Below are 22,485 nucleotides of genomic sequence, written 5' to 3'. Positions count from 1 at the left end.
CCAAGTGGGACCCTATGGAATCCATTCTCTGGCAGCACAGCTCCTGCTGACTACACCAAAGCTAGCTCCAGCACACGCTCAGTGCACATACAGCACAAACAGTTACCTGCACCTTAACGGGATCAAATCCACTTAGGCACTGGGAAGCATCTTTCCACTTCCTCCCAGTGAGTAATGACTCACTCAACATTTGGGTCCAAAGGTTCTTCAACAAATAAATGGAAGCATGATGACTTTTATCAAAGAACTTTATTAAAAGGAAACAAAAATCATCATTTTCAGAAATAATAAAAATATAAAAACATTTTTATAAATACGAAATTAGCATTCTCTTAGAAATTTTATTCACAGCTTAGTTGTTGAGGCCAAAGTGGGCTTGTTTCCTTACAGCCATATGGAAGCTCTTGAGTTAGCTCACAGCTGAAAAATGTAGTTTTCCATAGGACATACTGTATGCTGAGTGATTGAATCTAGAAGAAATAAAAAGGCAGGATTGTTTGAGATCAAGTGCACAAGAAACAGATTGTAAAGCAGTAATGAATTTCAGAGCAATTTCTGATCTAAAACAGACAGAGAAAGACGGTAAGAGTAAATGCAGTCAGATGATAATAGTGCAAACACAATTTGCTTAAGTTTAACAAAGGTGCAGCATTATTTACCTATTGGCTTTTTGTTGTGGTCACCTTTGAGTGAATTTATTGGCAGTTGGTGCTCGCAGCACAAAACCACAAACGTACTGGATCGTAACACTGAGGTGTCAGAGAGAAGACAAAACTTCAGATTTGGCTTGATTTATTTGATTAAGATGACAATTTGTAGGGACAGGCTGTCATTGCTTTTATTATTGTATGATTATGTTACTGAGAAAGGGGCTAGGTTTCAAGGACCTGTACCTGGTAAGGTATTATATAGAAACACTTATGTTTTACAAGTTCCGCAGATTCATCGTGTCAAATCCGTCTGCGTGGGCAGAATACAGCAATTATACAGAGCACATGTCAGAATGCAACAGAAATCTGAGAAATCTGTGAAAGGCACAAAGAATTCAGTCCTTTATCTGATGCGTGAGACTCTCTGCATACACAGGGATACACAGTTTTTCAGCTCCCCCGACGGGCTCAGCTTGGCCCATCCAGCTCCATGCAGCTCATCGGCATATGTGCCTTTTAAAGTAATTCTGCACGGAGTTTTCCCATTTCTAGTTTGTTCTAAATGAAGCAGTCACATACAAGATAAATTTGAAAATCTTTGGATTAAATTGTTTCTTGGTAAAATTACAATGGTGTTTAGCAGGATCATCATAAAGTAGTGTTAGTTTTGACAGAAAGTCCTCGCCACGGAGACAGTCTTCCTGGGAGCCTGCTGGTAACAGTGCTTTCACTTCCTTCTCTCCAAAACCTCTGTTTAGTAAACTCTTTACAACCAATTTTTGAATACATATGCCCGAATGTTTTATATGTGTTAAAGTATAGTGTATATGAAGGATAGTGCAGCCTGGTCTAGCATTAAATGGGGAGGTTGGTGGCCCTGCCTGTGGAGGGGGGCTGGAGATTCATGATCCTTGAGGTCCCTTCCAACCTGGGCCATTCTGCGATTCTGTGATTCCATCTTACCTAAAATCCATTTTTCTGATAAACATTTTATTTCCTGGTACTTCTTCCCTGGGTATTTTCCTATGCAGATTTTTGCCTGACGTAGGGCCTTACATATTTTTCCTCCTGACAGCTCTATAAGCTCCATCAGCTTTTTGCAGGGTGGCTGGCTGGTGGGAGATACAAACATCACAGGCTGGTTTGAGAACAGACTCAGCTGGTAGTTTCCTGCTGATAGGTGACGCTGCAGCCTGCAGACCTGTATTTGAGGAAACAAAGAAATCAATAAAAACTGTGTTACTCAGAATAAAAATAATCCTTGTCTTAAATTCAAGAAATAGGAATTATGGTATATGAATATGAACTTTTCTGCCATATCAGAACCTTTTGCTTAAACTATGCAATGAGCTAAAATGGCCATGTATGGTACAGTTGACTGACATAATTCCAAAACCAGAGCTGAGACTCCTTACTTACAGCTCAGATGATTACCTGTAAGAGTTCTTAAAGGACTTGGCAAAATTACCTTTCACCAGAATCTTACATTTACAATGCTGGGCACCACACGGGCATAGTAAAGTATATTCTAAATAATTATTGTCTTTCACCACACATACAAGCCATGGGAGCCTTTATAACACTGTGCTGCTTTACTAACCTATACAATTCAGAGATTACTCTATAATCTCTTTTCCCTTTCTGTGTTCCTGTATTAACTGTATTTTATCTCAGATAAATGAAGTGACACAAACAAAACAGAACTCAAACAAATCACCAGTTTCATGTAAACACTTCTGTCTCTGCAATAGCAAAAAAGAAAGTCTTCTGTGAACGCAGTACAGAGCCACTGACACCATCCAATGAAAACCTCTATCTATTTGGAGTAGATTTTCTCACTTTTACCTATCAGATAGAACAATGGCTCAGCAGTTAAATGATTTCCTTTAGTGACATTGTGCAGGAAAGAAAAGCTGTGCACAGAACGAGTGTACAACCCGTGGTAATCAATACAAAATCTTCATGCTAAAATAAATGAAAAATCAAGCTTGAAATACTGAAAGTGAGATTGCCATTGCCCTGCCAAATGAATGGATCTGACATTTATGAGTGTGCATCTCACGTCAATATTCTGAAAATTTACAATGATCCAGAAGTAAGATGAGAGCAAAAGTAAAGGTTTCAGGTCGTGTAATGCTTGGAATATTTTCATACAGATGATCAATGTGAGCATCTTACATAGCAATAAGGACACTGTGTATATATTTGGCTTACATTAGATGGCTGAATATGAAACTGTAGTCAGTGAAGAGGTGTAACTGGTAGCTGAAAGAATTACTTGTTGAGAGGATTCCTTTCTCCAGCCCTGGCACGAATGTGCTGTGAAACCACAGGCACTTGAGATTTTAATGCAGCAGTACATGTGCTTCACGGATGTGCAGCCAAATAAGAGTCTTCACGTGGTTAGCAAAGGCTTTAAAGCTGAATAGTTCCATAGAGTCTTCACTGAGCCTTAGAACAAGGTCAAGATGCATTGCTTTAGCACTTACGACCAACTATGCAGGTGAAGCATTAGAGAAGCATGAAGCCCACGCCAGCATATGAGTTTTCAGCTCACATTTCCATGCCAGTGTCCTCTGTGCTGTTCTTGGACAGGTCAGTCCAAGTCTTAATTCTGAGCTCTCCTCCATCAGTACAGAATCCAGATTTTCTGTTGTTGTTAATTCCTTGGCTGCTCTCTTCTGAATAAAACTAAGCTGATTCTTTGTTTTCTGATTTCAGCAAGTTATAAAGACAGCAACTGCTATTGACAAACCAGGCCAAAAAAGCCCAACCCTTGAGAACAATAAAAAAAATAGCCTTTATTTTCTTCTCTTTTGTGAACTTAGATTTATGAGTGACATGGCACATAATTTTGTCTCATGGAAGTCAGAACAGCCTCTAAATAATTTTGTTGAGCTCAGCATCAAAGCAGAGTTCCATCGTTTGGAAGACCCACGCTCAGTTCAGAGTTAACTCTTGGCCAGATAAATGATACGTGGGGCAGAGAGCTCTTCATCACTCGGATAGTGAGCAGGTCTGATTGCAATTCCTGTACATATGTTGGCGTGTAATACTTCACACATGTGCAGAAGATCTGATTTTGAACTTTGCATGTAACACTTATCTCCTCTGAGCAGAAAACATCTACCTGCCGGGCATCTTGAAGTCATGAAATACAAAAGTCAGGCACTATACACTTGTAGCATATGCTATCAAGTTTGTGAGTCTGGGGCCACAATCTGTGTCTTGAAATGAGACTTCTCAGAGATGTAAAACACCTTGCAATCTCTGAGCAGTGCCCACAGGGCAGTGTGTCATGACTTTGATATTACTGGGATTGCAATTACTCAATTTTGTCAATAAAGAAAAACCCAAGCAGTCCTGAAATTAGCAAACTGCTTGTGGTAAGCATGGTCGTAGAATTAAAGAATGAACTATCATCTAGTGAAAAACAGCAGCCCCTGCACATCGATCTCAGAAGAGCCTCATGATGGGTACAATGCCATTTTAGCTGGTAAGACACACAGAAGATCTCTGAAGTTGTTTATTTGGACAAACCAACAGCAAGGGATAGAAGAAAGACAACTGCCAAGAGTCTTCAATGTTTGTTTACCCAACGCAAATCAGATTTAATTCATGGAGACAGATGTTACACTATTTTTGTCAGTCTGGAACACTACGGTTTTAAAGCTGAAAATGGTTAGTTATGATAAGCTGTTATCTTGAAAATGCAACAGGTCTTGTTTTAGACAGAAGTCAAAATATAACTTGCAGTCCTGCTATTTCCCATACTTAATGGAGTATGATTTAAAAGGGCTAATTGTATTCCCACTTCCACAAACGTTTTCCCTGAAAGCATTTATTTGCTGCCACCACAGCGAAAGCTAACACGTATGGTAGGTCTTCACATAGGGAGAACTTCTGGATTAAATTAATAATAAAAGTAAATACACAGCAAATCATCAAATCAGGAAATCCAAATTTTGCACACCCGGTAACACTTGTCTCACCACACGCTCACAGTGCGGTTACTGGACGCTAAGGAACCCTGGACAGTGAGATGCTGACACGATATAAAGATGATTTTCTTGAACTCCCACTACAGTTCCAGCTGTGTGTTACCAATCCACTTTGTAAGAGGATGAGCTAGGAACACACACAACTCTGAAGTAGCTAAACGAAGCTTTGGCATAGAACTTGACATTTATTTTTCCTTTGTCTGAATCTCCACTTTGGATGTGCTCAAGCACACTGTTTCCTCACGCACATTTTCCGTCGGGGGAAGTGCAGCAGCATCATGTTCAGTGCTTTTGGGCTATATTGAAGGTTTTGCTTTGCATTCTGCCCCACAAACCTGAAAGAAACACGGCAGAGGCAGAGCTGGCCATACCAGGCTGGGCTGTGGGGTTAAATGGCCCAATCAGCGCTGAATTGAACTCAGCTGCCTCTGCAACATCAAAGGATTCACAGCACTCCAGGAGTGTTCCCTGTTCTTTGAAACCATACAGATTCTGGGTAAGTTGTGGGAAAAAAAAATAAATAATTCTTCAGCTGAGACTGAGTCTGGGAAAACTTTAGGCTCTCCAAAGTGATTATTTCCACAAATCGTGGGTGCATTGGTTGGTAGTTACAGTTGTGTCAGTCAGGGAGCTCCACTGCCTGCTATATCTCACAGTGACATCCTTTTTCCCTTCCAATTAGATTTATTAGCAGAGGGTTAAAAAAAATAATAATCTCTTGAAAGCATCTATTTACTCTTTTTGCAATGATCCCAAGTGTTAACTTCATTCTGTCTCACAACACGATGATGCCTGTTACATTGTATGCACTTCTCAAAAATGTACCATTAATGCATGCTTGTTGAACTTACAGTTTGAAAGGAAAAATCAATCTTGACAGAAATAAAATTCACCGAGAAAATATGATAAATAAATAGAACTCCTTGCACTAAAAAAGAAATGCATTTCATCAGCTATCCTCCTTCCTGTGGCTGGTTTTCAATCCCCACAGACTAAAAGAGCATGCATTAATATATGTATCACCTTTGTAACGTTGCCTAGAATTTGCTACATGGGATGCAGAACCACCAACCCCCATAAAAGTCCAAGGATGTGATCTTTGTGTGAGGCTCAGGAAATGGCCTCACAGCCACACAGGCTTTACCTGTTTGTTAAATGAGGACCTGAATCACTGCAGCAAGAGGAGAAGAGCAGAGGAGAGCAAGAGGGGGGAAATATCTGATTGCATGCTTGCTTTCACTGTGTGAAATGCTGAAACAAATGGACATCTGATTTGTGTTTTTGCAAGACAACAATCTGTTTCTCATCCATCCAATCTCTTATTTTTCTTTTAATTTTACGTGAAAAATTTCAGCCTAAGAACAAGAATGGATGGCACAGAGTGAATCGTGTCATAACTTCAAGGCTTTAAGAAAACATTCAATTGGATGAGAGTTAAAAGAAAAACCAAACCAACATGTTCACATGTTGATTTAGGATACATATAAGAAAGGTAAAAATAATAATTGATTTTCAGCAATTATTTTTACTTCATGAGCCATGTATGTCACTCTCCTAAGCTACATCTCTGAATGGATTCCTGAATGACTGCAATAGAAAATGCAAGAAAATGAATTTTCCTGGATGTACTTGGACATTTTTCAGCAATTAAACTGCTGATGTCCTATGAACAGCACACAATTTTTGGTGTACTTTCAGAGCACAGCACGTGGATAAATTTCCAGTCTAAAATGCCACACAGAATAACAATACATCACAAAAGCTAAATGGAGTGTATCCTTCTGAATTATTGCAATTAGTAGAAATTGCACCTGTAGGTTAGAATCCAAAATGTGAAGTTCCAGCTTCAAAAATATATAGAATTATACTTGTGCATGCATTACACAATAAACCTAAGTGTTGTGGTAAATCCTTATTCTTAATTTCTGCTATTCAACAGAGATGAATAAATCTACAATAAATAAATAAATACGTACTGGCTGATGTGACTTACAAAAATAATAAATCGGTTTTATCAAATGCAAGCAGCAGAGGACAAAGTTGCGGACATGAAGACTGTAGATTTTATAACTTGCAGCCGAGGAGCAAGTATGATTTCACTGGAAGCTGATAAATGACACACTCCCACAGATGAAATGATCTGACCACCGGTCACACAACTCCACAACTACTAAATGCCCTAACAACATAAAACTGATAAAACCCCCAGCCTTTACAGCTTGATAATCTACAGATTAAATAAAAGAGGTACTGAAATTGGTATGCCTGCTTCATACAGTTGGTAGATATTGCCAGGGAAATCTCGAGCTCAAATATCTTAATATTCATATCATTTTGGTACAGGGAAATACGCAGCTGAGTAACGTTCATGATTCCAGTTACTGTCGTTCTGTGCCAAGCTCCTGGGAAGGACACACTCGCAGCTACCAGTCTGCTAGGAAAATTTCCTCTTGCACGGTTACGTGCATTTTCAGACAGTCTGTCATTTTGTAAAACATTCAAAGAAAAACATATGTGGAACTCCCATGTACATGTAAAGATCAAGGGCTCACACACATCCACCAAAGTGAAGCATCAGCCTGCTTCTGATAAAGGGCAGCGCGTCGCTGTGCGCAGATTTCTGAAAGTCCGCTTATCCTGCAGGGAGGAATGTGCAGAATCTGCAGGACCTCACCAGGAGCGAGGAAGTTTGTGTTAACAACTCATGAGCTCTCCTGCAGGACGAAGAAGAAATGCTCTGTTTCATCTTTCTAAATATCAGGATTGGAAGAATAGAAGTCACTATCCAAACAGCAACTGTGTTTTTCTAGGAAGAACGGGTGGCATACAGTGTCTACTTCAGAGCTGAGCATTTTAGTTTGATTTCTTTGTGGTTTATTTTAGCAGTCTGCTGCTTTTTTTTTTTTTTTTTTTTTTTTTTTTTTTCCCCAACACACTGACAGATTTAAAATTAAAATAATATTCATTACAATCTCTAATTAAAAAGTGCATTGAAATGCTGTATGAGATAAATAAGTTGGTGCTCTCCAGTATTAGAGCATGTTCAGAGCTGGAAACAACTTCATTCAGCAAGCTGCTTCACACAGAAATTGCCCTTTTAGGCTCTGAAGAATTGTGGATTTTATGTCTATACTTATTGAACACTACATGGATGCCAGACCCTGGCTGGACCAAGCCACACCATCACCTCACTACCTCAACAGCACCAATAACCTCATTCCACAAATGGGCACAAAACACATTTATTGTTGATACAGATGCTTTTCAAGCTCAACTTGCAACATTCATGCAAATCATTTACAAACACTGCATGCTTATTTTTCAACCTTTATTGAAATACCCCTTTCCCACTGGATATCTTTTCGGTATCTTTTGGCTAAAACAGAAGATCTCTTTCTGACAAATAAGAGAACGCAGTCCTTCGCACAGACAGAAGCACCCCGACACACACACGCAGCCTGACAGCGGTGCACAGCAAGCTGTTGGTGCATTCTTGCTCAGTAGAGACCCGTGCACTGTGCCCGGAGCCAGGAACAGAGGGAGAAAGTTATGAAAGATAGGGTGGAAAAATTGCTCCAGGAAAAAAATGAAACTTTCTATGTCAGCTCTTAAAAAATAAAAAGGAAAGTAAAAGAAAGATAAATGACATACTGTAAAGACCCACATTATCTGGAAACTTCTTCAAAACACAGTTTCTTCCCCTCCTCTGCACAGTCCTTCGTGTAAGTGTTTCCTGGCCAAGATGAGGGTGGAGGGAAGAAAGCTCGAGACCAGACAACTTAGCTAATAGTGTTTCTTTCCACTATGTGTTGGCAGACAACCTTGCTTCTCTCGAATCCCATAGACTGATAAGAAAAGTTAATTTCACCAATTTGTTTTCTGAGAGACAGAGTCTCAGCGGGAATGCTGCATAAAAACGTTTGGCAAATAACTCTACTGTTTGGCGGACATTCAAAATTATACTGGAAGATGTTTTGAACCATTTTTTCCGGCAGAGAAAATTTTTGCAGGAAAAAAGATAACAAATTCACTTATTTTTAGTTTAATTTCCTTGTTTTCCAAAGCTAGGACTATTTTTAAATACCAGGTAATATCAACACTATCAGCTATAGATTAGTAAAAACAAATTAGGTTGAAACAATAAGTTTTTCCCCTTCTGAGGATGACTTGAAATGAAGGAGCTGTATTTCCAATACAAATCACTTAAAAACAGCTTTGTATGATTGTAATATTTGCCCATTTTGCTGCGTCTGTAACTTTTCTGAACTAAATACATTTGCTCTCGGTTTCAACGCAAAGAAACTTTGTGAAATTTAAGAATACTTTCATTACCAATTCGCTTGAGAAAGTGGGATTTTTCTGGATCATAAAACATTCACTGCTTATTTCAGAATTCTGCAAATAATTGCCAATTATAATTGGGTTCTTTTTCCCTCACTCAAACACTGTGCCACGTGTCCCTCGGAAAAGGAGTTTGCCGGCGGTGACCCCATGCCATGCACCATTGGCATACCACTAAGTGACATATACTACAGTGACAAGCCCCAGGAATCACATTAAAATTAAAGACAGAAATTCTCAGCCTCTGTGCACCATACAGTCCAATGCTTATCTTCTCTTACAGGCAGAAAAGTTTTCCTAACAATGCAACCTAAATTGCCTTTGCTGCATTTTGAGCCCGTTACTTCTTGTCCTAATGCCAACGGACATGGAGAACAATTTATTCTCTTCCTATTTGCAACAACCTTTTAAATATTTGAAGACTGCTATCGTGTCTCCCTTTAGTCTTCTCTTGCCTAGACTAAACAAACACAGTTCTTTCAGTCTTTGCTCACAGGTCATATTTTCTAGACCTGTGATCACTTTGTTATGCTCCCCTGGATGCTCTCCACACCCTTCTTGAAGTGCTGTGCCCAAAGTTGGACACCAGGCTCCAGTGCAGGCTCCACACTGCTGAGTGCAGTGCAGGCTATACGTGTGTTTTGCATAGCGCATCCCTGCTAACACATCCTAGTAAGCCTGCTCCTTTGATTGGGGTATGACATAGGTGACATCTGTTTCAGATCCTCTCACTTATTTGCTCATTTGGCAGCAATATTCCATTTTCAATCTCATTCTATTTTTCCTCCTGCTTTGCACATGTCCTTGCTGAACTCCATCATGCCTATTTCTGATCATTTCTTATATCTCTTTAGGTTATTTTAATTCCAATCTTATCCTTATGAACATGATTAATGCCCATGACCTCAATGATACTATTGTCTGTGTGGAATTAGGAATCAGTAGAAGTCTGTGCATGCCTGGGAACTTCAGTTGCTGTTTAAGAGGGTGGATAGTGATAGAACAGGGAGGAATGGTCTTAAACTGAGACAGGGGAGATTTAGGTTAGATATTAGGAGGAAGGTTTTCACACAGAGGGTGGTGACGCACTGGAACAGGTTGCCCAAGGAGGTTGTGGATGCCCCATCCCTGGAGGCATTCAAGGCCAGGCTGGATGTGGCTCTGGGCAGCCTGGTCTGGTGGTTGGTGATTCTGTACATAGCAGGGGGTTGAAACTAAATAATCATTGTGGTCCTTTTCAATCCAGGCCATTCTATGAGTCTATGATTCAATATGCAAACAACATAACAAAAAAGGATTTTCTGCACTACTTACTTGCATCAACATGAATGACTAACTGAAGATCACCTTAACATTCAAATTGGCAAGTGGTAAAAGTTCTACTAGACTGCAATTGGAATTGTAGGGTAAATAGCAACAGTTTCATAGCAACTTGAAATTTTTCCCTCATATACATATTTTAATTTGCAATACTGACATGAACAAAGCTCTCTCTGATAAATTGGGGATCACAACTTACAGAATCTACAGTTTTACTACTCTAGGTCATCATTAATCAGATTTTCCTGCCTGGTAATTTAGAAAATTCCTAGAAAACAAACGAAGGATAGGACAGCGGTTAATTCAATACCATAACTGACAAGTGTGCTGGTGTGGTGGCCTCATCTCTTGCATGACAAAGACCTGACTGGAGCATACACATCACCTGTGTGGAGATCTGCAGTGAGTCATGTTGAATCTACCATTTTTCATCTGGCATTACTGGCATGACTCCAATAACTCACTGGAAATTCATACATCTCGAAATGGAAAAGAAGTAAATTAAAAACTTCTCTTAACTCAGACAGCTGTCAAGTGAACAAATGCAGTTGGGCCAATAAACAAATGGAGAAGATCTCAGCCTCTAAATAGTTTGTTTTAGACAAGTATTGGCAACTTTAAAAAGCAGGCAGTACCTGGATGGGCCTGTTTTTCCTCACAATTGACAAAGATCTATTTTTGCTGAATTTATTCTCACGAGATCTTCATCAGGAAAGATACCAACATTCCTCACGGTTCAAATCAAGCTGGAAGAGCACTTTTGAAACACAGCCCTTGGTCATTCCTATTGGCTCTACCTCTGGCTCCTGTTGGGGAGCAGCTATTGCGCACAGATTGAATTCCTTTCTATTGAAACAGAATACGTGCACAAACATGTGCTTGGTTCAGGGGTCCAGACTGGACCTAGTCCAGACCCTTCAATATGGTGTGCAGGGTGCTCTCAGCACTACTCTGCACATCCGCTCTGCAGAACCATGCAATATCTATTCCATATATATTATATGTATTTTTTATATACTAGCACCTATCGCATGAGACCAATACTTATCCTATTAATATACCATTAATTTCAGTGAAGAAACTCAAGGAATTCAGTATTAATGAAATAAACAGCAAGTTTAATCATATGGGAGAGAAAAAAATCTGCAATTACACAGGTTGAAATAATCCATTTGAAGCTAAGTGTACTTCAGTGTTCAAAACAGGTGTACTGAAACAGAAATTCCCTCAGACAGCATGTTTTCACTGCAATCAACTTGTTACTCCTTGTAGTCAAATGCTAGGTATAATTAAAATATTAGTCATGGAAGACTACTACTTGCATAAAATACACTAAAAATGATAAGCTCACTTTAACTACCTTAGACTTTTCAGATATTGAAACATTTTAGACAATCTAACTTTCTTTTGGATCAACACAGGATACTGCGCAGCATCATCTCCAAAGATTACATTTGTTTTGCTGACTTAGGGATGTGAGGCATCCTCCCTTTCGCCTTCAACAGTAAATGACACATCTAGTGCCGTCAGTAGATTTGCTATACCTGGCAAAGTTCAGATGAATAATGCTATGATAAACAAAAGGATTTATATTCCAATAATAACACAATCAGTGATCTTGCTGAAAGGAAAAGCCTGGCAAATGTGAAGGGTTATGCAGATGCTCCCAAAAGGCTTGTTCCCCAAACAGTTGTTTAAACCCACAATAAAATTACTCTTAACTTGAAACAACAACAACAACAACAAACCCCTCTTGTATTATCTTTCAGGTGTGAATACGTGAGCCCTTTTGCTCTCCTCAACAGACAACGGCTGAAGCAGAGTACATTCTTCTCTCTACTCCTCAGTTTTAGCTGAATGCCACTGCAACGCTCGGCAGTAACTCAGCGTGTGCCAAACATGAATATTTTTAAGCGTCATTTGTGTTTTAAAGGCTACAGTAAGTGATGGGAACACAATCGTCTTGGGAATCTACAAATAACTTTAAAAAAGCTCATAAATCTGGCTTTCATGGTTTGCTTTTCAACAGCTTTATGAAATATATCAAAGCTTGAACACAGTCAGTTCATCTTTGTTCAAATTTCTTAGGACTGACTTTTCTCAATCTTTTTCTTCATACGGTTCAATGAGACAAATAATACAGACTTGGCTTTAAAAAGACAGGCATCAGCAAATTACATATTAAATTTTTTTCTTGCTTTTTATTTATTTTTTCTTGAATTTTTTAATGCCAACAGAGAAGAACGGTACCACCTAAGTAGGGCAGCCTGAAGTATTCTCTCATTAACAGAAATATAAAATGGTTGTGTTCAGCACTCAATCTATCACAATAATAATAATAATCCATTACATAGCAGACATAATGAAAAAGCTACATTTTTTTTCTTAAATTGTTTGACAAAGATGCTTGCTGATGAGCATAGCATTAACACTTAAATGTTGTGTTTAATTCTCTGTATATAGAGTGAAACTCGTGTATTACAACAATTAGTAGTAGGGAATGGTTGGTTTTTAAAATAAAAAGCTTATACTATAACTAAAGCTATAACTGAAAGCTTAATTGAAATTACATCCATATTCAACAAAGAAAAATCCTTAAAATTGTCTGAGAACTGCTGAAATAAACCCAAAGTAATGTCAAAGACATCACTTGGCATCACACAAATGGATGCAACTGCAATGGAATCCTGGCAGTTACAAAAAAAAAATAAATTTGGGCAACTCTCAGAAGCTCCTGAGAACCACAGTCAGCTCCACTACTGGGCTACAGCTTCCCTGATGAGTAGCAGTAATTGCTCCTCCATGGCAGCAATAATTGCTTGTGTGTAATACAGTCTCTTCTTCACCTAATTAAATCACAAGTTGGAAGATCCCACAGGAAGTGTGGAAAGCAAAGACAACTTACCCTCCGGCACTGAGTAAAAATGGAGCTACCAGCACACACAACCCACTAAAAAGTGCTTAAATATTTATCTAGGTGCATTTCAGAAGGCAATTACTCAAGAAAAGAACTTCTTTGTACCAATTTCTTCATAGTTACTGGAGAAAGGACACTCTTAACACATTCTGTTTGAAGATTCTTTTCATGAAAACGTGTTACATTTTAGCATGGCAATAAACATATGATTAACAAAGAAAGGACTTGTAAATATGTTTTGGCAGCAAGCTGTGATGGTCTTTTCTGCAGCTGAGGGATAATGACCTGTGCTGTGAACACAGAGTAATTTTTATGCTATGGAAGTTACTAGGGTATAGGCACGCTACCAAGCACTAAGATTATTTTCTTTGTACACAGAGATCTGCTTCTGTTTACTGCAGATGTAATTATTATTAATTCTTTCAGAGATGTTTTTATAACTTCCTTACTCAATTTCTTGTTGTTTTATATTTGAGATTGCCAGCAATGACATGGTTAAAAACAGAGAATGAGCCAGACTTATTATAGTCTTGGACTTACAGTGACTTTTAAAGTAGCTGGGCAAAGTATCTAAGGTCAGACTGCTGACCCTGTTCTTTCTGAGTTCCTTTCCTATATTCTTACTGTTCTTTGTCTCAGAACAAGGCAGGACAGACAGACTACTACTTTTTAGCTTATCTAGATTTTATCTGAGGTGTTAAAGGCAAAAAGCCTTTTCAAGAGGTTTTCACTGCACAACCAAGCAGTTGTAATTCAAAGGCAAAAGAATACCAAACAAGTACTGTATATAAACTGAGCAGCTGCATCCCAGTCCAGAACTCCCAGTGAAAACAGAATAAGGTGGGCATAATGCATATGCAGCTTAGTCCTATCACAAACTACTATGATGGTAGAAGGCTTACAAAAACCCTGTAAACTCTCTGAATCATGTGTCTACTTTTATTCTAAAATTGTGTTTTAGGAGTTGACATGATAGTTTTAATGCTACCCATGGATTTTTTCATGAAAACAATATTATTGATGATGGCGGCAATGTTGATGAGGAGATGGTTGGACTAGATGATCTTGTAGGTCGTTTCCAACCTTGTGATTCTATGATTCTATGAAAGCACTAATGCACTCATCCTAATCTTTTGGACCAGTACAGAGGGATCCACAAAGATATCATTGCTCTGAGGAAAGAAGAATTCACATTGGAGTATTCTTGGGGTTTAGAAGGAATTCAATAAAATCTTTCTCATTCAAAGAAGACCAGTGACATACAGCCTTCTGAAGGAGGGAGAAAGACACATTTTCTGCATAAAACATACACAAATTCCTAAGCACCTTTTAAAGATTTTGCAGCTAAACAAAACTACATGGTATCAGCATGATCTTATCTAATGGAAGAGGAGCTTATCAGGAGTAGTCAACATAGATCTACCAATGAGAAATCATACTTGACCAACCTGGCAACCTTCTATGGTGTCATGACTGGCTGGGTAGGTGAGGGGAAAGCAGCAAAGCAGAAGCTGTTGACTTTGGCAAAGCTTTTGACACTGTCTCCCATAACAACCTTGCAGTTAAGCTTAGGAAGTGTGAGATAGATGAGTGGACAACAAGGTTGACTGAGAACCGTCTGACTGGCAAAGCTCAGAGGGTTGCAATCAGCTGCACAGAGTCTGGTTAAAGGCCTGTGACTAGTGGTGCTCCTCAGCAGTCAGTACTGCATCTTCAGTCTGATCTGGATGAATGGATAGAGTGCAGACTCCCCCTCCTTCCCCCTTTCTCTGCTCTGGTGAGGCCACACCTGGAGTACTGTGTTCAGTTCTGGGCTCCTCAGTTCAAGAAAGAAAAAAGGTCTCCTAGAAAGAGCCCAGCAGAGAGCTACAAAGATGACTAGGGGCCCTGGAACATCTCCGTTATGAGGAAAGTCTGAGGGACCTGGGACTCTTCAGCCTGTAGAAGAGAAGACTGAGAGATGACCTTGTGAATGCTTATAAAAATCTGAGAGGTGAGTGTCAAGTGGGCCAGGTTCTTTTTAGTGGTGCCCAGTAACAGGACAGGGGGCAATGGGCACAAACTGGCAGTTCCGTAAAAACAAGGGGAAAAACTTCTTTACTTTGAGGGTTACAGAGCCCTGGAGAATTCCGCCCGGTGGGGGGGGGGGGTGAAAACTCCTTCTCTGAAGATATTCAAAATCTACCTGGACACTTTCCTGTGCAAACTACTGTAGGGGGTTGGACTAAACGGTCTCCAGAGGTCCCTTCCAAGCCCTGTGATTCTGTGATACTAGACTTATTATAAACAAACATGGCAATTAAAATTAAACATGCCATACTAAATTTCAAACGGTAGTTTTATCAATTATTATCTTACTGCTAATGATTACTTGTACAACTTGCTGCAAAGCTGAAATCATGTACGAGATGGCAAGGAGAAAAATCAGAGTATTCTGATTTTGCATTTGTTCATTTTCATTTACATTTTACATCTCTACGTTCTTTCATAAATGAAATACATCGGGTTTCTTATGCACATTAAAGCTGAATGTATTCCCTCTATTTGTGTCACTATTTGTGTCAGTGTTATGCTCACAAAGCGTGCACATCAGAGTGACAGCTAAAAAGTCACAGAGCTTTGCACATAATCTAAAACTAAATCTGTATGTAATTTCCTTCCTTTTGTTAATTGAAGATTAAAACTAAATCAAGGGGAAGCCTTCTATGAGACTACTTCCAACAACAGATGACTCAACTAGCACCTGAGAATTTGTTGTACTTGTGTGTACTGAGGTTTTGAACTTCCTGTTTCAATAAAATACCAAACAAGTTGTGTTTCCTTTACAAATAAGCTATTACATCAAGCCCTGTTCCTATAATTTCAGTTTTTGTCTGCATTCCAACATTTTCTTTGGCAAATGTAGAAACATTCTAATTAAAGAGAAGAGAAAAACAAGCAACATTCATCATGGTAAGAATGAATGTTCAAGAGAACATCCTTACTGGTTACTTCTTTCATTCAATTTAATTTGGCTTCTGAAATACACTTAATTACAGCATGCAGTTGTGTGAGATGAAACCCAGTTAACAGGTTTTTTACTAATAGTGTGTTATCAAAGCTATCCAAGGTAATAGCCAATCCCCCTAATGCCATACAAACGTAACACCATCTATGTGAAGTGACTGAAAAACATTTTTAGAGCACTAGAAAAAACTTGAAATATGCCTTTCTGTATGGCCAATCTCTCCTATCATCACAGCCTGATAGATCATTTAGCACATACTTTGAATTTTTTTTTTCCAAAGAGAAAAAATCCTGTGTTTACCTCAGCATGATCTGTAAGATCAGAGCTATAAAAATCCTTTACAACGCTCTCTTTCCTCAATTACCAGTTTTTGCTAATGTTTAGATCACAGATCAAAGGTCTCTTTCTTGATTTGCAATTGCCACAAGAAAGACAACTTCCACAGGAAAAGTTAAAGAGCATACCTGCAAACACAACAAATTGTCTGGCTAAGTACAATATAGCCTATATAATGCAACATGCGTGTTTTCTATTCTAAATTGATTTAACCTTGGAACTGGAAGTGCTGACTCACCAAAACAGAAGTTCAAATTTTAAAAATGACATTATACCAGGAGATATATAATTAGACTCATTCCATTTTGGACAAATAAATTCACTGTTCCTAAAATGTGTTCATGTGCAACTTCACGAAGAGCACTGCCTCTTTTAGTAATAAAGCAGGTAAATTGCCAGGCAGATGCAGTGGGAGCAACAATCACCCTGTGGAGTTGTGTGACAGACAAATCTGGAGTGCTGTAGAAAGAGCATGCCCTGTAAATGGTTGAACCCAGGAGAAGGTGATAAAGACTTCTGATAAGAGAATTAGCCTACACTACATCTCAAATATCTTCAAAGACAGCACGAGGCTAGAAATAGTCCAGTTAATCCTGAAAAAAAATCCTAAATTTGACAAATGATTTCATCAACCACCAGAAAAGACAGAATGCTTCTCCTGCTTTGTCTGAATACAAGCCAATTAATCTTTTCCAGGTATCTCCTACATGAGTAAGCAGCAACTTGTCCAATCCACATATCAAATAGAACATAGCAGAACTACAGTGCTTTCAGAAAGCACATATTTTGTTTTATAAGCTTATGCTGAGTCACACTGAAAACTCAGTGGAATGGGACAAACAGCACTTTAGTTTATGCTGTTCTTTTATTTTTTCTTCTAAACCACAGCTGACCCAGCCATATAATTTCAAATTACAAAGTTTAGCACAGAACTTTTTTTCATCAACATACAGATGGTTGTTTACCTCCTTCATGTTGGACTAAACCCAAAATTCAAGACTACTCCTCAATAAAACATGAAGTGCTTGACCTTGCTTTGTGTTGAAACTGCAGCTCTTTTGGGCACTTGAAAATGATCTCCCATCACATAGGAATGTCTGAGGTTAGGCAAAACTATTTGGAAGACATCTGAAGTTTTTCAGATTTAACATGCTTGCAAGGTACCTCTTAAATTGACTCTTAAATGTTTATTTCCTTTGACTACAGGAAGCTGGTATTAACTAAAAATTTTACACGTTTCCCCTGGATTCTCCAAAACATTTTACTTTAAAAGGTACTAATTAACAGATACTCTTAAAACAGCCAACAAAATTCAGCCTCTTTCAGACTACCCATAAAAATCCCCTCCCTCAGGCAGGCACACTCCCCTTAAATGTCTCTTTTTACAGTAGCTTTAAAAATACTCATGCCGTGTAGCAATGCCTGGAATAAGGTCAGCCTGGAATCAGTTCCACAGGTAGAAGTCCCTTGTGTCAACTATTGCCAGTCTTCCACTCGAAATGAAGTTAATAATGCTTCAGGGGCCACAGATAAATTTGGTAGAACGGAACATGGAAAAAGTGTGACCTTCCAGACAGCTCAGAAAAAAAAAAGGATGGAAATAATCTTCCTTAGATCAAAAGGTTCTTGGGTCAGATGCTATCTTTTGTTTTGGATTTGTACAACGCATTGGGATCCAGAGTCCTGTTTTATGTACAGTAAAAAACAAAGAAGAATTTCTACCTTTCTAATTGTGAGGCCCTTTTTTTAAAAAAATTTATTACAGCCTCTGGGAACTTCTTCAGGCAATTATTTAGTAATAGTATTTGAAAAAATGAATTTAGATGATCTTTTAAATAGTTCTGATAAATAGGAAATAACTTCAATATACAAGACATAAATCATTGTAAGAAAAACACAACAGTAGAACTTCTTGTCTTTGGAAAAGCCTCCAAGGCCTATAACAGAATTTCATCAACATGTAATAAATCACTAAACAGTAAGAACAGAAGTATGTCTATATATACATACATGTACCCATAACCATAGTAAATCAAAAACAATGCAAAATAAATCTTCTGAGGATAGAATTTATTTTTGCAACTATCTTATGATTAAATTTTATAGCAGATATAATTTTTTTTTCATGTGGTTGAAGCAAAGGTAAGAAAGTTAGGAATCAAAAGAATCTATTATGACTTTTATATCTTTGAAACTAAGACTAACAGGACTCGCATATATGGCCATTCATATATATTGGATTCATAAAGTATTTTCTTCATATTAGCTGGAAATTATTTTAACGTCAGTTTTTGGAGGACAGAACACAGCATTTAAGATCACACCTTAGATATGTTTGTAAGAGTCTGAAAAGACAAGCAGTATCAGCTAAGTTTTCTACTGTTTTCAGGAGATGAAGAAGACTTTCTTTGCCATGTTATTGCTGAATTTCGTTCAGAAAAAAATAGCTTTTCAGGTCTGTAGGCCATGATCCTACACTGTGGAGACTGTCATGTGCTTCATTACCATAGACTTTTGAACATGAGTGGAGCTCATGATAATCTCAGAATCACAGAATCACAGAATGGTCAGGGATGGAAGGGACCTCAAGGATCATGAATCTCCAACTCCCCTGCCACAGGCAGGGCCACCAACCTCCATGTTTAATGCTAAACCAGGCTGCTCAGGGCCCCATCCAACCTGGCCTTGAACACCTCCAGGGACGGGGCATCCACAACCTCTCTGGGCAGCCTGTTCCAGCACCTCACCACTCTCTGGGTAAAGAATTTCCTCCTGATGTCCGACCTAAATCTCCCCTCCCTCAACTTAAAACCATTTCCCCTTGTCCTGCAGTTATCTACCCTTTCGAAGAGTTGATTCCCCTCCCCTCTGTAGGCTCCCTTTAGGTACTGAAAGGCTGCAATGAGGTCACCCCGCAACCTTCTTTTCTCCAGGCTGAACAAGCCCAGCTCCCTCAGCCTGTCCTCATAGGGCAGGTGCTCCAGTCCCCTGATCATCCCAGTGGCCGTCCTCTGGACCCTCTCCAACAGCTCCCTGTCTTTTTTGTACTGCGGGCTCCACACCTGGACACAGTACTCCAGATGGGGCCTCACAAGAGCAGAGTAGAGGGGGACAATCACCTCCCTGTCCCTGCTGGCCACCCCTCTCCTGATGGAGCCCAGGATACCATTTGCCTTTCGAGCTGCCAGAGCACGCTGTTGGCTCATATTAAGTTTTTCATCTATCAGGACCCCCAGGTCCTTCTCCACAGGGCTGCTCTCAAGGACCACTCCTTCCAGCCTGTATGGATGCCTGGGATTCCTCCAGCCCAAGTGCAGAACTTTGCACTTTGCTGTGTTGAACCTCATCAGGTTCACCCGGGCCCACCTTTCTAGCCTCTCGAGGTCCCTCTGCATGGCATCCCTTCCTTCAACCGTAATACATCTTTTTACTTAGGACTAAATGAAGAAACAGAGCAAGGAGTTTGTTAAAAATAAGGGAACTTTAACTAAACTACTAGGATTCTTTTTTGCTGGCACCACGGCATGACATGGTGCTTTAAGTGAGTCAGATTTATAACTACTTTTACTGCCTGGATATAGTGTACTACCATTATGATAAACAAAAACCACCAAGAGCATCTCGGCAGCTGTCTCCACTAAAACTGCTAGATGAGAGATTTTCCTTTTCAAACACAAAGACAGCTATAAATAGTCCCCTCCATGTTCCACTATACTGCGGCCTCTGCAGCACTTCTACTTAGAGCTATGATTAAATATGTTACTGTCAGTATTACAAGAGTGATTAAATGTCTCTGTGTCAGATTTCAGTGATAAGAGCACATAATTCAACACATTTTTCCTCTCATAAAACGACATGACTTGCTATACACATTTAACTGCTCTATGTAGAAGAAGTGCTTTCTAATTTCACCGTTCAAGTAAATGGAAAGTATTTTGGACTGATCATTTTGATCATTACACATAAACAATGCATATAAGCCTGATTTGTTGTTATGCAATAAAACATACATAAACAATTTCATCTACCATAACAAGTGTGGGGATCAAGTGAGACAAAGCAGGATTTCTGCAGCTTTATCTCTATAGCCCCTGTGGGGCTCCAATGGTTTAAACAACAGAAGATTATTCATATGAAGGAGCCAAGAAGTTTTCTAGCATACACTCTCCCTCAGAAAGTTACTCTTTCACCTTGCTCTTATGAGAAAGATGGAACACTACTTCTTCTGTAACTGTCACCCATACATCTAATATAGCTTCTATTCATGAAATGTTGAGCATAAACAAATACGCTCTTCACTGAAGGATGATATATTTAGACAGCAGAGATTGAAAACAACCATATCCTAGGCTTTACGATAATATGCATTACTATCAGTTTACTGTAGAAAAAATATAAAAGCTAAAAGCTGATTATTATTAGTATCAAGCATTACTGCAAAGTGTACGTGACCATCCGCCAGCTATAATGAATCATGCAGTCAAACACAATCACACTGCAACATCACCAGAAGAGAACAAATAGACAAAGGCACATAACCTTAACCAGGCTTTTGCTACCATGGAAAAAAGACCAAAATAAAACTTTTGTTTTTAAGCAATAACGTTACTTCTCCAATCTTGATTTTCTAGAGGCGCAAGGTCATTGATCAGAAAATAACACAGAAGTAGAATATGATCAATTACAGCACGGCAGAAATCTATTCAAACTGTATCAATTGAGCAAGATAAACCTCAATTTCTTTCTGGCAGGGAACATTGGCTACAGAGAACACTGGGTTGAACTCTCCTCTTTCTAATACATCAATTCCAGCTTCCTCAGCTCAGATTTTGCTCACTTTTCTGATGCACTGTTATCACACTTATTTCTCAAACAAGTTTATGGAAACACATCCTTGTATTTCTTCTCCTTTAAGGATCACATCATCTCACTTAGAACAAGCAAGCAAAGAAAACCTGCAGTTTTCATTTATGAATTGTATACTATGTTTATATGCAGAGAAAATCCGTTTTGGAATCAGCCATCCTGTCAACACTTAGGGCCTTTGTTTAGCAAAACTTTCACATTAATCATTTTTCATTTCCACATTAGCTCAAATCAAACACAGAGAGGAAACTGGTGGCATGTACTAACACTGCAAGTAAAATAACCAGTAAGAGTTTCTGTGACCGAAGTGCAGCAGAACATCAGGATTCTATTACTGAGATCTGCAAGTTCATGGTGCCACAAGCAAGGACTGGAATATGGCCAAAAGAAATTACAGGCACTGATTTTTATCACAGAAGTTTAGGTATGTAGCCAAAACAGAGCTAGCTCTTTGTAGCACCTAGCTGGTGTGTCACAAGCAAGTTGCTGCAGGACACGATCATGTGCTCACATACAGGTAGAGCAGCCAGGAAAGCCACACTGGTAGGTGGGCAGCATTCCCAAAGTGGGTTCCTGAGCAATCGTCAGATGCATAACAGGTTTCTGAACCTGCTTTATCCAAACTGTTTTTTATGAATAGGCTACATGTCTTAAAAAACATTGCTTGGATAAAATTGGCCTTTTGACTCAGAATGCCTTTGTAAACTAACATTTAAAGAACATGGTCCACAAAAAACTGATGTCTTCCTCCTTCCAGTTCGAGCCAACTTCCCTAGTATGGAAGCAGGATGTACTTCAAGTTCTCATGTCTTCATTGGTAATAAAGGATAAAATTAGTGCCAGGCTCAACAATCTGTCTTTATTAAATAAAAATAGTAATTTGCATTCTCATCCTGAGTATATGAAAGTTCTTTTCTTTCTTGTCTATAGCAGTGAAACAAATGTATGTAGGGATTATTCTGAGTTATTCTGGATACGGTGCAGGCAGAATAACACGATGCTAGACAGAGAAGCAGCATATGACTTGTGGAAGGCAATGGCCTGATA

The 22,485-nt window shown here is 39.0% G+C and overlaps 1 protein-coding gene across 7 annotated transcripts in view; it reads right to left on the bottom strand.

Annotated features, from left to right (window-relative positions):
* Positions 1-328: 328 nt before the first annotated feature.
* Positions 329-22,485, bottom strand: part of MCPH1 (microcephalin 1) — a 121,229-nt gene continuing 99,072 nt past the window's right edge. For 3 of the 7 annotated variants that reach the window (XM_042823372.1, XM_042823400.1, XM_042823384.1), the window contains exons 13-14: positions 1,614-1,851; positions 329-1,025 (exon numbers count right to left, since the gene is read on the bottom strand). In XM_042823372.1, coding sequence (XP_042679306.1) covers positions 943-1,025; positions 1,614-1,851 — 321 coding nt within the window. In that variant the 3' untranslated portion in view covers positions 329-942. The remainder of the gene's footprint in view (positions 1,026-1,613; positions 1,852-22,485) is intronic. The other 4 variants (XM_042823416.1, XM_042823378.1, XM_042823411.1 and 1 more) reach the window with 4 other exon arrangements.

Source organism: Centrocercus urophasianus, unplaced genomic scaffold, assembly GCF_019232065.1.
Source record: "Centrocercus urophasianus isolate 14NV4802_14NV808 unplaced genomic scaffold, USGS_Curo_1.0 seq_10, whole genome shotgun sequence".
Lineage (NCBI taxonomy): Eukaryota > Metazoa > Chordata > Aves > Galliformes > Phasianidae > Centrocercus > Centrocercus urophasianus.
Note: the sequence above shows the minus strand (reverse complement) of the source record. Positions and strands in the feature narration are given on the sequence as shown.